The 12,970-nt window shown below is 39.4% G+C and overlaps 1 protein-coding gene across 2 annotated transcripts in view; it reads right to left on the minus strand.

Annotated features, from left to right (window-relative positions):
• The window catches only part of cdcp2 (CUB domain containing protein 2), a 30,495-nt gene that overhangs the window by 2,666 nt on the left and 14,859 nt on the right, over nt 1–12,970 (minus strand). For both annotated transcript variants that reach the window (XM_087240482.1, XM_087240481.1), the window contains exons 4-6: nt 10,240–10,581; nt 7,859–8,212; nt 3,466–3,644 (exon numbers count right to left, since the gene is read on the minus strand). In XM_087240482.1, the coding sequence (XP_087096608.1) occupies nt 3,466–3,644; nt 7,859–8,212; nt 10,240–10,581 (875 nt within the window). The remainder of the gene's footprint in view (nt 1–3,465; nt 3,645–7,858; nt 8,213–10,239; nt 10,582–12,970) is intronic.

The raw sequence follows: 12,970 nt of genomic DNA on the forward strand, positions 1-12,970 counted from the left end.
ACTGCACCCAACCCGCTCTGAGCTGGGATCGAACTAGCAACCTTTCACATGGGAGTCGGTTGCTTAAACAAGGAGGCTAAATTTACACATAATTGTACATTTGCACATGCGGCTAAGTTTTGGATTGTGATCTGTTCACATTGGAAATCTGATATTGGCCACATTTATAACAGCAATGTGAATGAAGATTTTTATTTTCTAAACCTATGTAAAAACACATTTAATTGGGTGAGTGGAGGGCCTTAGGAACCTGCCATATATATGTCTTTGAAAACCAGTGATAGGCTAAAGCAAAGAGGTCATAAAAGAGCACGAGAGAGGACTTGGGGATACAATAAGAACCATCTGTGTCAGAAAAGCATGAAATGTATACAACATATGTTAAAACGGTCATGTATATTTGACAAGAAACATACTGTATGGGAGGGAAGAGCCCAGTTTAGATGCTAGTAATGATTACCAAATGTGAACTGTATGTGGAAAAACAGTTATGAATGCATTATATCTGTACATTTATAAGAGCAAAAAAGAAGAGGGGGCTTTAAATTGGATTGCAAAGTAGTAGGAGCTGGAAGAGGCCTGTTGAACCAGGAACCAGCTGTGAAAACATTGGTGGGAGGAAGCAAGGATAAAAGATATAGCAAATTTGAGGGACATCAGATTGTCCTGGGGAGAGACTAGAGATGGGTCTGCTTATGGACGTCTCTGCTTTTTTTGTAAATTATTCCAATAAAGTATATTCATCAGATATTAATAACCTCCAGACTGAGTTTGATTCATTAAGAGAATGCAAAACAGAACAGCTATGCAAAAAAATCAGATCTGAGAAAAAACAGATTTAAGCAATAAGCCTCGCAGCGAGTACGTAGCCTAAAAATGTTGGTATTGGCCACTGTTTAAAGCAAAAAGTGCATAATTCTGCTGTAAAACTATGCCATATTCCACCAGCGGATTACAATGACAAATAGGAAAGCTATAGTTTGCTTGGCATTACTGTTTAACATTATATTCTATTCATCTTTATTTTTATAGCGCTTGTACAATGTAGATTGTCAAAGCAGCTTAACATAGAAGTTCTAGTAAACTGAAACTGCTTCAGTTATGTTTTAACACTGTTCAGTTCAATGTAATGTAAATGTCACTTCTGAAAGCTCAAACACAGAAGAGCCAATCCAACGAGTATACAGTATATTACGCTTTAGACACCAAGGGCCTCATGTACGAAGACTTTATACTAAAACATTGCGTATAGACAAAGATGTAAATGTGTGTACGTAGTAAAAAATTCAGATGTATGGAACACTGCGAACGCGGAATCCCATGCATATTCTCTTTGTACATCCAACTAAAGCTGCAGTCACATTTGAGTTTGCGCATGAGATATTCTATCGTGTGGCGTTGTGAAAAGGGGCAGGATTAAACAAGCTTATTAGACATTTTTAAAAGCGAGCGATTGTTCCATGTTTTAAATTTCTTTCCAAAGATTTCATGTTTTGATCCTCGATTGTTCTCACGCAGTCAAGTGATGCGATTTCGCAGGTCAGAGTTTACCAAGCTTGAACTTTGCACCACAGCAACCTTTGAAACTTGACGCATAACCCCGCGTTTCCGGTCTGACGCATTCGCATGCGTATGAATGGAAGTCTATGGGAGGAAAAGCCCAGTGTGACCGCAGCTTTAACGTGAAACTGAGCGCACGTGCACGAGCGAAAAACCCCTTCCTGCCTCCTCCCCCTAATAAAAATGGTAATGAGTCTACTTTGGCAAAACCAAATGAAAAAGCAATGGCAAAAGCAAGCAAAAAGAGAAACGTTGAACAGAATGCGAATTGGAGGTGCTCCTATCAGAGGTAGACCAGTGAACAAAACGGTGTTATTTGCAAGTTCGGAATTAATAACAAAAGAAAAAAAAACGAGTCAGAGTTTAGCTGACGCGGTTAACGCAGTTGGGTCTGAACATCACACTGTGAGTGAATTAAAAAAAAGAATGGTCCGATGTAAAGGTGTAAAATTTTGTAGTGTCTATTTAGGCTTAGTGCAAATAGCACGCCTCGTTGGAATGAGCTAGTTGAGTGATTCCCACCCATCACCGTTTGATTGGCAAAAAGCAGCATGAGTGGCGTAGCTCGTAAAGTGCATCGCAACATGTTTTGACACTTTCGATTATGAACTTCGAATTTTCGAATTTAGTGTCTGATCAACCCATTCTTCTTTCCCCCACTGCATATCAGAATTTGCCTACTCTTCATCACGAGGAAAACAAGTAGGAATCATTAATAAGTGTGTGTATTATGTTAAGCGCATTTGAGCATCATATTATTTGCACATTTATTGAATGGAAATATTTCTGATTCACGTATGCAAATTCATTTTCAGATGGCACCTTTATAGCGATACATGTGCAGTCGATCGCTTCGATTAGATTGGGAAAACCGGCGATCGCTGCAAATTGCGCCTTAATGTTTGGCTAGTCAATTGCATGGTATGGAAACCTTATATACCTGCTAAACATGCGGATGATCCCATCCCATAGCTGCCTTTGCACAGCACAAAGATACTTTGTAGCGTGCAATGTAACATAATTGCCTCTAGGAGTCGCAAATGGAAATATAACAACCACACACAAGAAATGCACGTACGCTAGTCACCGAGCATGAAGATGGTGTGGACCAACGCACATTCTCACATTCATTTCATCGTTAGTAAATCCTAACGTGAGCGTGGTATCTGGCGTTCGCAAAGTTTTTGTGCGTACGTAGTGTTGATACATGAGGCCCCAGGATTTTTGCTCAGTGTTATTTTCTCGTAATTTCGTAGAGTATTTTAAAAACATTCATACAAAAAAAAAAACATTATTTTTTACTGTTGGTGTGCAGAGTGAACATGTAATATCACTCTCTGATGTTAAACAGCGGTTAATGAACTTATAAGCTGTGAAAGGAAATGAAGTGAAATGAAACATCTGCAATTCAACTATAACTCTTGTCGACATTTTTGTTTTCATAGTTAGGAAAGTGTGCTCATCTACACTGTTTTGTGTTTTAGCGGGTCGTGTTTACTGTAACTACAGCAGATTGAGACTCGTGAACAAAAGTTGTAATCCTATTGGTCGACAAGTTCATATGAAACTTTTTTTTTTTTTTTAGTTTTAAACTTATTATTTTTTGACGTTGGTGCTGGAATTTGGATAAGGTAAGATTATATGCATCGGCAGTTTTGCTGCGAATATTTATTTCATCATGCGTCAAACATCAAGTCAGTAATTTAAACATTTGAAATATTTCTATAAAAATCACATCAGTGTCCTTTATAAGATAAGCATTAACCCACTGGCAGCGTATGGGTTATTTTTACATCAGATTTTTATTTTTGAGTAAACTATTCCTATTAAGTTGCTGAGAAAGCTTTGGGGTAGTAGGGGTGTAGTGAATTACTGCACATATAATGGACGTCTTGTCTTGTATACCTGTGCGGCAGTTCCACAGTTGACAAAGCGACCTAGAATTTTGTAGGATGTTTCTGTGAGTTGGGCTGAGCAGGATGGATTCCCCAGGTAAACGTTTTCTCGTTCCAGCTGAGGTAAAGCCTGTCGGGAGATCTGGATCTGAAACTCCGTCCTGGTGCAGCTTATATTGACTGGCACTACTGCAGCATACAAAGACAACAGCAAAACTGTCAGCTTCTCCAGATGAGATTTAACGTTTTTATTTTTTTGTGTGAACAGTTTATCTGTTGCTTTAGGACTTTAGGTACAATATATAAATGATAAGGTGATTTCTATCTGTGATAGCCTATAAACAGATTTTTTTTTAATGTGAAGAATTTAGGTGTTTTTGCTTGGATAATTAAAATGATATATTGTTTTTACACAAAACATTCAAGAAAGCCTCGCTTCTGTTCTTTGAATGTTCTGAATAATGCCAAAAGTGTCATTTTGTACAGCATTGTCAATGTGTCATTCCAGGAAAGGGATTCATACAGACAGCAGTCTCGAATAGCCAGATCTACTGTATATAGTCTACAAGGTCAGTGTATCTTTTGTTCATTGGATTTTCATTTTAAAATAGGTAATGAAAGACTAAAAAAAAACAAGCCTTTTTTTATTTTTATTTAAAAAAAAAAAAAAAACGAAAATTAAAACTTAATGCATTTTTTGTTTTTCGTTTTTGAATTTTACAATAAAAATAAAATAAAAGGCTCGTTTTTCTTTTTCATGGTAAAAAACAAAAAAGCAAAATTCAAAAAGGATTTAATTTTCTATTTTTATTACAAATGACCAAAAATAAATCACCAGAAAACAAAAACAAATAAAGGCTTGTTTTTTATATTTCGAAACCAGATACACTGACCCAAAAGATACCCTGAATTACACTAACCCTACAATCTCAAATTGCCTGTTTTTATAATAGGGCTTTGAATTTGATGGCTGCAGTTCACTTATCAGCCATCGCTGTCACTAAACATTACAGTCTGAGTTGTACATTTACTGTATCTTCATTAAAGCTGTGCTGTGTCATTTTAAATACTTGTCGATGTGTTACATTTCATATTAACAGCAAAAAATAGCTCTGGTTGTACAGCATGAACCATTTACAAATGACAAAGGCAGAGTGAGCAGTTGTAATAACAAACAAGCAAGCTTTTATTTAGTCTTATGTATTTATTTTATTTTAAGAATATTTGTAAGCAGGTGGCCCAAAAGGTCCTAACGCAGCATTAAGTCTTTGTGAAATCATGGAATTAAGAGGAAAACAAAATAGAAAACTGCATAGCCCAGTGTGAAAAAAGCCATTGCCCGCTAAACCTAATAACTGATTGGGCTACCCTTAGCAGCAACACATGCAATTAAATATTTTTTACTAGCTTGTAACAAGTCTGTTATAGTGCTGTGGGTGAATTTTGGCCTATTCATCTTTGCAGAATTGTTTTAATTCAGCCACATTGGAGGGTTTTCGAGCATGAACTGCTAATGTAACCAATAATTCTTCTGTGTACCAAAATATCCTGAAGGAGAATGCAAGGTTTATTTTGATAGTGACTTCAAGCTGAAGCTACTTTATTTCTGCAGCAGGACAATGATCCAAAGCACACTAGCTTGGGAAGTCCACGTAGGAAGGCTGAGAAAAACGAAATGAAGACTATGGAGTGGCCTAGTCAAAGTTCTGACCTAAATCTAATTGAGATGCTGTGGCATGACCTTAAAAATTTGGTCTATGCTCAAAAACCCTTCAATGTGGCTTAATTACAATAATTCTGCAAAGACGAGTGGGCAAAAAAATCATTCACAGCACTGTAAAAGACTCACTGCAAGATATCAAAAATGCTTGATTTCAGTTATTGCTGCTAAGTGCGGCCCAACAAGTTATTGGGTTTTAGGGGGCAAACACTCTTTCACACAGGGCTTCTTTAGTGTTGAACTGAAGAAAAAAAAAACTCAAAACAGGTTTGCAAACACTTGAGGGTGAGTAAATGTTTATTTCAGAGTTGATTTTCACTTTAATAATGCACACATCTGAAATACTAGCACATTAATTCATTTAAACAATGTATTTTTGTCAAACCATCACTTACGGCTTTTATAATTAAAGTAATAATTGTGCTAACATACATAAGCCCCTTTCACACAGTGAGACCGGTAAATATCTGGAAAATTTCCAGAACGAATTTACTGGTAAGTTCAAAAAAGCGCTGTTCACACAGGCGAGGATGTTACGTATTTTTTCCGGAAAAGACCATTCACACATCCATTCCAAATTACCGGTAAATTGGACATCATAAACCAAAAATGACCTCTAAACGGCTGCACTTGTATTTGTAAACATTTGACTAAATTACAGACTCTGTGGATAGTGAACAACTTCGATGAAAACATAGAGAAACACTTTCGCATGTCGAGATGTACATGATATGTGTGTGTGCTGGCGCTCACCAGCTGCTTTACGGGCACACACGACGCGTCACGCAACTGAAGGAAGCAGAGCTTGAAGGTAAACAAACAACAGCTTATCATAAGCATCTTATAGATAATTATGTACACAGTTGGCATTAGGAGGGGCTTTTATTTTCATAAACCGCACGGACGTGAATGCGTCTGACTGTTCTGATTGGCTAAAGTAGACGTAATTTTCTGGAAAGGTCTATATATGTAATGGGGCAATAGTATTACGGCAAGTCAGGTTTATTTATATAGCACATTTCATCCACAATGGTTATTCAAAGTGCTTTACATAAACACGAATAAAGAAACAAAGAATAAAAGGATTTAAAACAAATTAAAATGTGTTAAAACGGGTTATAAAAGAATGAAAAAGAAAAGAAAGACATAATAGTGCGGTCTGTCGAACATAGAACAGTGCACATGTAGTTCTTGTGGGCATAGCACAGCGCTCATTCGGTGACTGATTATAACTCTTTTGGAAACAACTATGTTAGAATTTAAGAGCATCATTAGCCCCTTTCACACATACAGACTTTTCCGGAAAATTGCCGGTAATTTTCCGGAAGGTCTGTATGTGTGAACAGGCCCTTTTCGAAAATACCGGTAAATTCGTTTTGGTTATTTTCCGGAAAGAGAAGCTGTAACATTACTAGTAATTTGCCGAAATGCTGCACTGTGTGAACACAGAAGGAAGATTGCCACATTCACATCTAGAACGCACTAACATGAGACGTCTACTTTAGCCAATCAGAACACTCAGACGCATTCACGTTCGCGCAGTATATTAAAATAAAAGCCTTTGAATATTTTTCCAGACACATTTAGCTGCTAGATGTGAGTCAGATAACGATTAAATGTTTGTTTACCTTCAAGCCCTGCTTCCTTCAGTTGCTTAACGCGCCGCGTATGTCCGTGAAGCAGCCCGTGAGCGCCAGCACACACTCGCATATTACTATACACATCTCGACATGCGATAGTGTTCTTCTATATGTTTTCATCGAAGTTGTTCACACAATACTGATCCATCCACAGAGTTTGTAATGTAGTTAAATGTTTACAAATACAAGCGCAGTTTGTTATTTAAACCAGGTTATTTCTGGTTATGATGTCAGAATTTACCGGTATTTTGGAATGGATGTGTGAACGGTCTTTTCCAGAAAAAAATATGTAATATCCTCGCCTGTGTGAACAGTGCTTTTTTGAGTTTACCGGTAAAGTCATTCCGGTAATTTTACGGATATTTATCAGTATCACTGTGTGAAAGGGGCTGTTGTGTTGTGTATTTGTGCTGTTTAAAGGGAAAGTTCACACAAAAATCCAAATTCTGACATCATTTACTCTTCATCCCTTTGTTTTAAACCTGTTCGAATTTATTATTATTTTAGGGGTTTTCACCTTTATTTGACAGTAGAGAATTGACAGGAAAGCATGGGGAGCAGAGAGAGGGGAAGGATCGGCATGGGACCACAAGGCGGAATTGAACTCGGGTCGCCGTGAGCTTTGGAGTGCACGTGTCGACGCACTAACCACTACACCACTGGCGCCAACAAACCTGTTCGAATTTGTTCAGTTAAACACGTGGTACTTGTTTTTCCTATGAATGTCAGCAGGTACATGCTTCAAACATTCAACAAAATATATTCTTTTGTGTTCAACAGAACAAAACAAACAAAAAAAAATGGTTTGCAAAAGGTCAAGGGGAGTAAATGACGATTTTTATTGTAGGGTGAAATGATGTTTAGAATGACAATAACCTGGAGTTAAACAGTATAAAAAGTCTCAGAAACCAAAATTTGGTTGCACTATTGATTCATTGGCATGGGAACAACAAAAACAGTATCATACCTAAAAATATGATTTAAAAGCAAAAACAAAATCAGTATAAAATACTTTCAAAAAAGTTTGATAAATGTGCACTCACCCCCTAAATAGGATGCTGTGAAGCCCTTAAAAGCAAAGTTCCGGTCAGTGTTGAGAACGACCAGCAATTTATTTCCCTTGGAGGTCAAAGATGGAGGCTGTTCACTGCCGCACCACTGACCCAGCACACTGTCTGCCTCGCTGTCCCCATCATACACGGCCACCGAGTCATAGTCACACATGCTGGTCAAGGTGTTCCGATCCTCAAGCTCCAGAAAGGGGAAAAATAGCTTGACCCTGTAGCCGGCCGCTAGAGTAATGGTCCAGTGACAGTTGATGTTGTTGGGGTAGATGTTTGGGTAGTGAGGGCTAGTAAAGTTCCCACTGATGTCTTTGAGAAACTGCTGGCACTCTCCTTTAAAAACAGCAACACAAAGACTTGAAATCGTCATTGTTCAATGGACTTTACACTTTCTGACAGTATTTAAAGTGATAATTCGAAACTCAAACATGTTAAGTGGAGGATGAGTGCATGAATTTTCATTTTTGGGTGAGCTGGCCCTTTAAATACATATCATACATATGGGACAGTGTAATATACATTTGTCATTCTAAAGCTTATTTATTCATATTTGATTATACTGTGGACTGTTTAATAATAATTTATTACGACCCTCTGAAATTTACTTTATACAACTTATTTGGTGGCGAAGCAGTGGCGCAGTAGGTAGTGCTTTCGCCTCACAGCAAGAAGATCGCTGGTTTGAGCCTTGGCTCAGTTGGCGTTTCTGTGTAGAGTTTGCATGTTCTCCCTGCGTTCGGGTGGGTTTCGGATGATTCGGGTAGGCTAAATTGTCCATAGTGTATGAGTGTATGTGTGTGTGTCCCAGAGATGGGTTGTGGCGTAAAAAAACTTGTTGAATAAGTTGGCTGTTCCTTCCGCTGTGGCGACTCCAGATTAATAAAGGGACTAAACCGACAAGAAAATGAATAATTGAACTTATTTGGTAACACTTTACAATAAAGTTCCATTAGCTTTTGTTAGTTTATAAGTTCGCTAACATGAACAAACAATGAACAAAACATTTATTAAAGAATTAATTCATTCATAGTTCTTGTTAACTAATGTACATAAACTAATGTTAAGAAGCATGACTTTGGATTTAATAATGCATTATGATTATTAAATGATGTACAAGTACTGTCCATTCATAGTTCATGTTAGTAAACACATTACCTATCCCTACCTAGTTGAATACCGTAAGGGTGTGGAACAATAAAGGCGAGGATCCACATGCAGTTTATTAAGAATAGTAGTCAGACAGGCAATGGTCAAACAGGTAGCAAACAGGAGCATAAAGGTAATCCAAGATCATAGACAAAAACTAGGGATGGCTGACGTGAAACTGACGTTTCGACACAGTGTCGAGATACTAAAGCTCAAGTGTTTTAAAACACTGCACTGAAGCATGATCACGAGTAAAGTGATTCGAAACACCCAGGTCATGTGACTAAAGTGTTTCGAAACACTAGGTCCCGAGTGGCCCAAATTCAAATCCTGACTTATACAAATATGTATTTTAATATTGTTACTTTATGTCCCAAACAAGACATATTTATTCACAAAGTGTTCATTGGGATGTCAGACCAATGTAAAAGCAAAACATGTTACAAGAACAGAGCCTTTAAAAACTTACATCTATAGCAGCATCTTCCTGGATTCAAACGCATTATCTCTGCATGCTAGTCTGGAACTCTCACCACTTCAATAAATCACTTGAAGCCTTAACATAACGGCATGACAATGGCCAGGTTGACATCCTGGCCAAATTTGCCATTTGGCCTCTGTCCACCATGGCCTCCTAACCCTCCCCATATCATAATTGGCTTCATCACTCTGTCTCCTCTCCACCAATCAGCTGGTGTGCAGTGTGCGGTCTAGAGCAAAATGGCTGCTGTCATGTCATCCAGGATGCTGCACACTGGTGGTGGATGAAGAAATTCCCCCCTATGTGTAAAGCGCTTTGAGTGCCCAGAAAAGCGCTATACAAAAGTAAGGAATTATTATTAATAATAAAACCACACAAACAATAAAATAAAGCAAGGGTCAGAAACACAGCTAGCACATAGCTAATTCACTGCGGCATGTGGGCCAAACAAAAGCTGATTGTGTGGGCCAGATATAGGCCAGAGAAATTTTGCTATGTGGGTAGTTTCTCTTATTGCAGTTTGGTGTACGTGTGTGCCAAACGGTTCACACATTTTATCATTGTTTAATAAATTGAAATGTTTTGATATCTGACTGGAATATCTGATCTGTGGTTACAGCCCACTGCAGTTTATTGTTTGCTATACTAACTGTTCACTAGAGAAAAGATTTTCACTCTAGCATCTTTAGCATCAAAATAACAGCCATTATCTGAATGACAGCGTGCGTTTCACCTGAGAAGTAGTAGGCTTTAAAACCTCTCCCTCCGATGTTGAAATCAGATTTGAAGACCACCAGCAGTTGGTTTGATGTGGTGATGGTGTTGGGAGGTTGCTCGTTGCCGCAGTAGTTACCCAGGTGACGGTGTTTAACGGTGGGGCCATCGAAGAGAGCCACATAGTCAAAGTTGCAGCCTTCGTTGTTTTCCAACTGGAAGTCGAGAAACACCAGACTGACCAGACTCTGATTGGACACTTGTACAGTCCAGGAGCACTCGGCATTGTTGCTGTAGTCTTGTGGATAACCTGGGCTTGCGATGACCCCCGAAAGACCCGTCAAAACTCCACCACACATATCTGATTCAGAAAGAGTTTGTTTTAGTTACATATTTACATTTGAAAGCTATAATATATTGAGGTGGTTGTTTCTAATAAAACATAAGCAATGTTGTTAAATATGAACATGCATGCATAAAAAAACAACAAGTAGACAACCAAGCCAGGAAATTCTAATTTTCTGGCTTGGTAGGAAATTCCAATCAAATTCTCTCTTTGGCTCTCGGCAAAGGGGGTCACTCTTTTTTCCTCTCCCTCCCATATCTCTCCTGGCTGGCTCCTCTTGTCTCAACTTTTTCTATCTCTGAGGCTCTCGATCCTTGCCCTGCTCTCCAAAAAAATATTATGGATTTGAACAACTGGTCCCTGAAGGCAATTGACATCCTCCTCTCGATGAGAAGTTTGAGTTCGGGGGAACCCAACTCTCCTGCGGAGAACGTTCGCAGCTGGATACACGTTTGACAGGTCAGAGAAGTGGTGCGTTGTGTGACTGGCTGCTCTGTCCCTGGAGGATATTGAAGGTTTTTATCTTTTCGTAACTTTGACAACAGGGTTTCTGCTCATGGGCTTAGGTGGGGCCCTGGGGTATCAATGATTGATGAAAGCGGTCATTGCGGCTTAAAACCCCACCAAGCTGGCCAGCTAGATTGAAACACGGTGAGGAGCCCTACTGAAAAAACTGCTTAAACCAGCCTAGGCTGGTTGGCTGGTTTTAGCTGGTTGACCAGGCTGGTTTTAGAGGGGTTTTGTCCATTTCCACGCTGGTTTCCAGTCATTTCCAGCCTGGTCTTAGCTGGTTAGGCTGGGAGATGACCAGCTAAACCAGCTTGGCCAGCCTAGCCAGGCTGGGAGCCCAGCCAAAACCAGCTATCCCCAGCTTAAACCAGGCTGGTCAAGCTGGTTTTAGCTGGATTTAGCTGATCACTTTCCAGCTTGACCAGCTAAGACCAGGCTGGAAATTGCTGGAAACCAGCCTGGAAGTGGCCAAAACCCCTCTAAAACCAGGCTGGTCAGCCAGCTAAAACCAGCCAACCAGCCTAGGCTGGTTTAAGCTGGATTTTTCAGCAGGGAGGGTTGTTGGTACTCAGACAGTGGCATTAGACTGCAAATTGGAGAACATCGAGCAGAAACTAGCTGCGTTGCAACATAATTTGGTCAGACCTGAAGACCAGTGATGGACATTAAATATCTGCGAAATTGCCAGATATTGATACCGATTGAAAAACCTTTTCTTCTCTTTCAGCTTCCTATGACTCTCCTGCCAGACAGCTTTGGCGTCTCAGAGATCTGTTCCAAGGACACCTGTGAGACTCTACAGGAATACACACACTCACATACTCAGCTACAGATAGACAATCACTGCCTAAGCAGCATCTCATGCCTTCGTGTGCTTTCACCCACTGGTGTGGGTATAGGCGGATCTGCGACCAGCATCCCCTGGCTACAGGACCAAATGGCTGCCACCTTTATCATACTATATCCACATCCCCTGTTCTCATCACGTTGCAATGTTATGTCTGTCTTTATGTGCTTGTGTTGGGGCGTTAAATGCAAATACATTTAGTAAAAAATGTGTTCTGTTAAATTATCTCATGAATATTGATTAAAGTTCGCAACATCTGGTAATTAATAGTTTCCATATTTTGTGGTTCACATGTTTTTATCAAACGGCCACTTTATTAGGTACACCTTTTCTAGAAGTTGGGTTTGAACCCTTTTGCCTTCAAAACTGACTAAATCCTTTGTGGCATAGATTCAACAAGGTATTGGAAATTTTCCTCTATATTGACATGATAACATCATGCAGTTGTCGGCAGCACATATTTAATGCAAATCTCCCGTTCAACCACATCCCAAAAGTGTTCCATAGGATTGAGATCTGGTGACTGTGGAGGCCATTTGAGTACAGTGAACTCATTGTCGTGTTTAAGAAACCAGTCTGAGATGATTCATGCTTTATGACATGCCGCATTATTCTGCTGGAAGTAGCCATCAGAAGATGGGTACAGTGTGGTCATAAAGGGATACTCAAGTAGGCTGTGGTGTTGACACAATGCTCAATTGGTACTAATGAGCCCAAAGTGTGCCAAGAAAATATCCCCCACACTATTACACCAGCAGCCTGAACCATTGATACAAGGGAGGATGGATCCATGCTTACATGTTGTTCACGCCAAATTCTGTCCCTACCATCCAAAATGGAGACTCATCAGGCCAGGCAACATTTTTCAAATCTTCTAATGTCCAATTTTGGTGCGTCTGTGCAAATTAGCCTCAGTTTCCTGTTCTAAGCTTACAGGAGTGGCACCTGGGGTGGTTTTCTTACTCTGAACACTGCTCACTGGGCATTTTCTTTTTTCTGATCATTCTCTGTAAACCCTAGAGATGGTTGTGTGTTAAAATCCCAGTA

This window comes from Danio rerio, chromosome 2 (genome assembly GCF_052040795.2).
Source record: "Danio rerio strain M-AB ecotype USA chromosome 2, GRCz13ab, whole genome shotgun sequence".
Classification (NCBI taxonomy): Eukaryota; Metazoa; Chordata; class Actinopteri; order Cypriniformes; family Danionidae; genus Danio; species Danio rerio.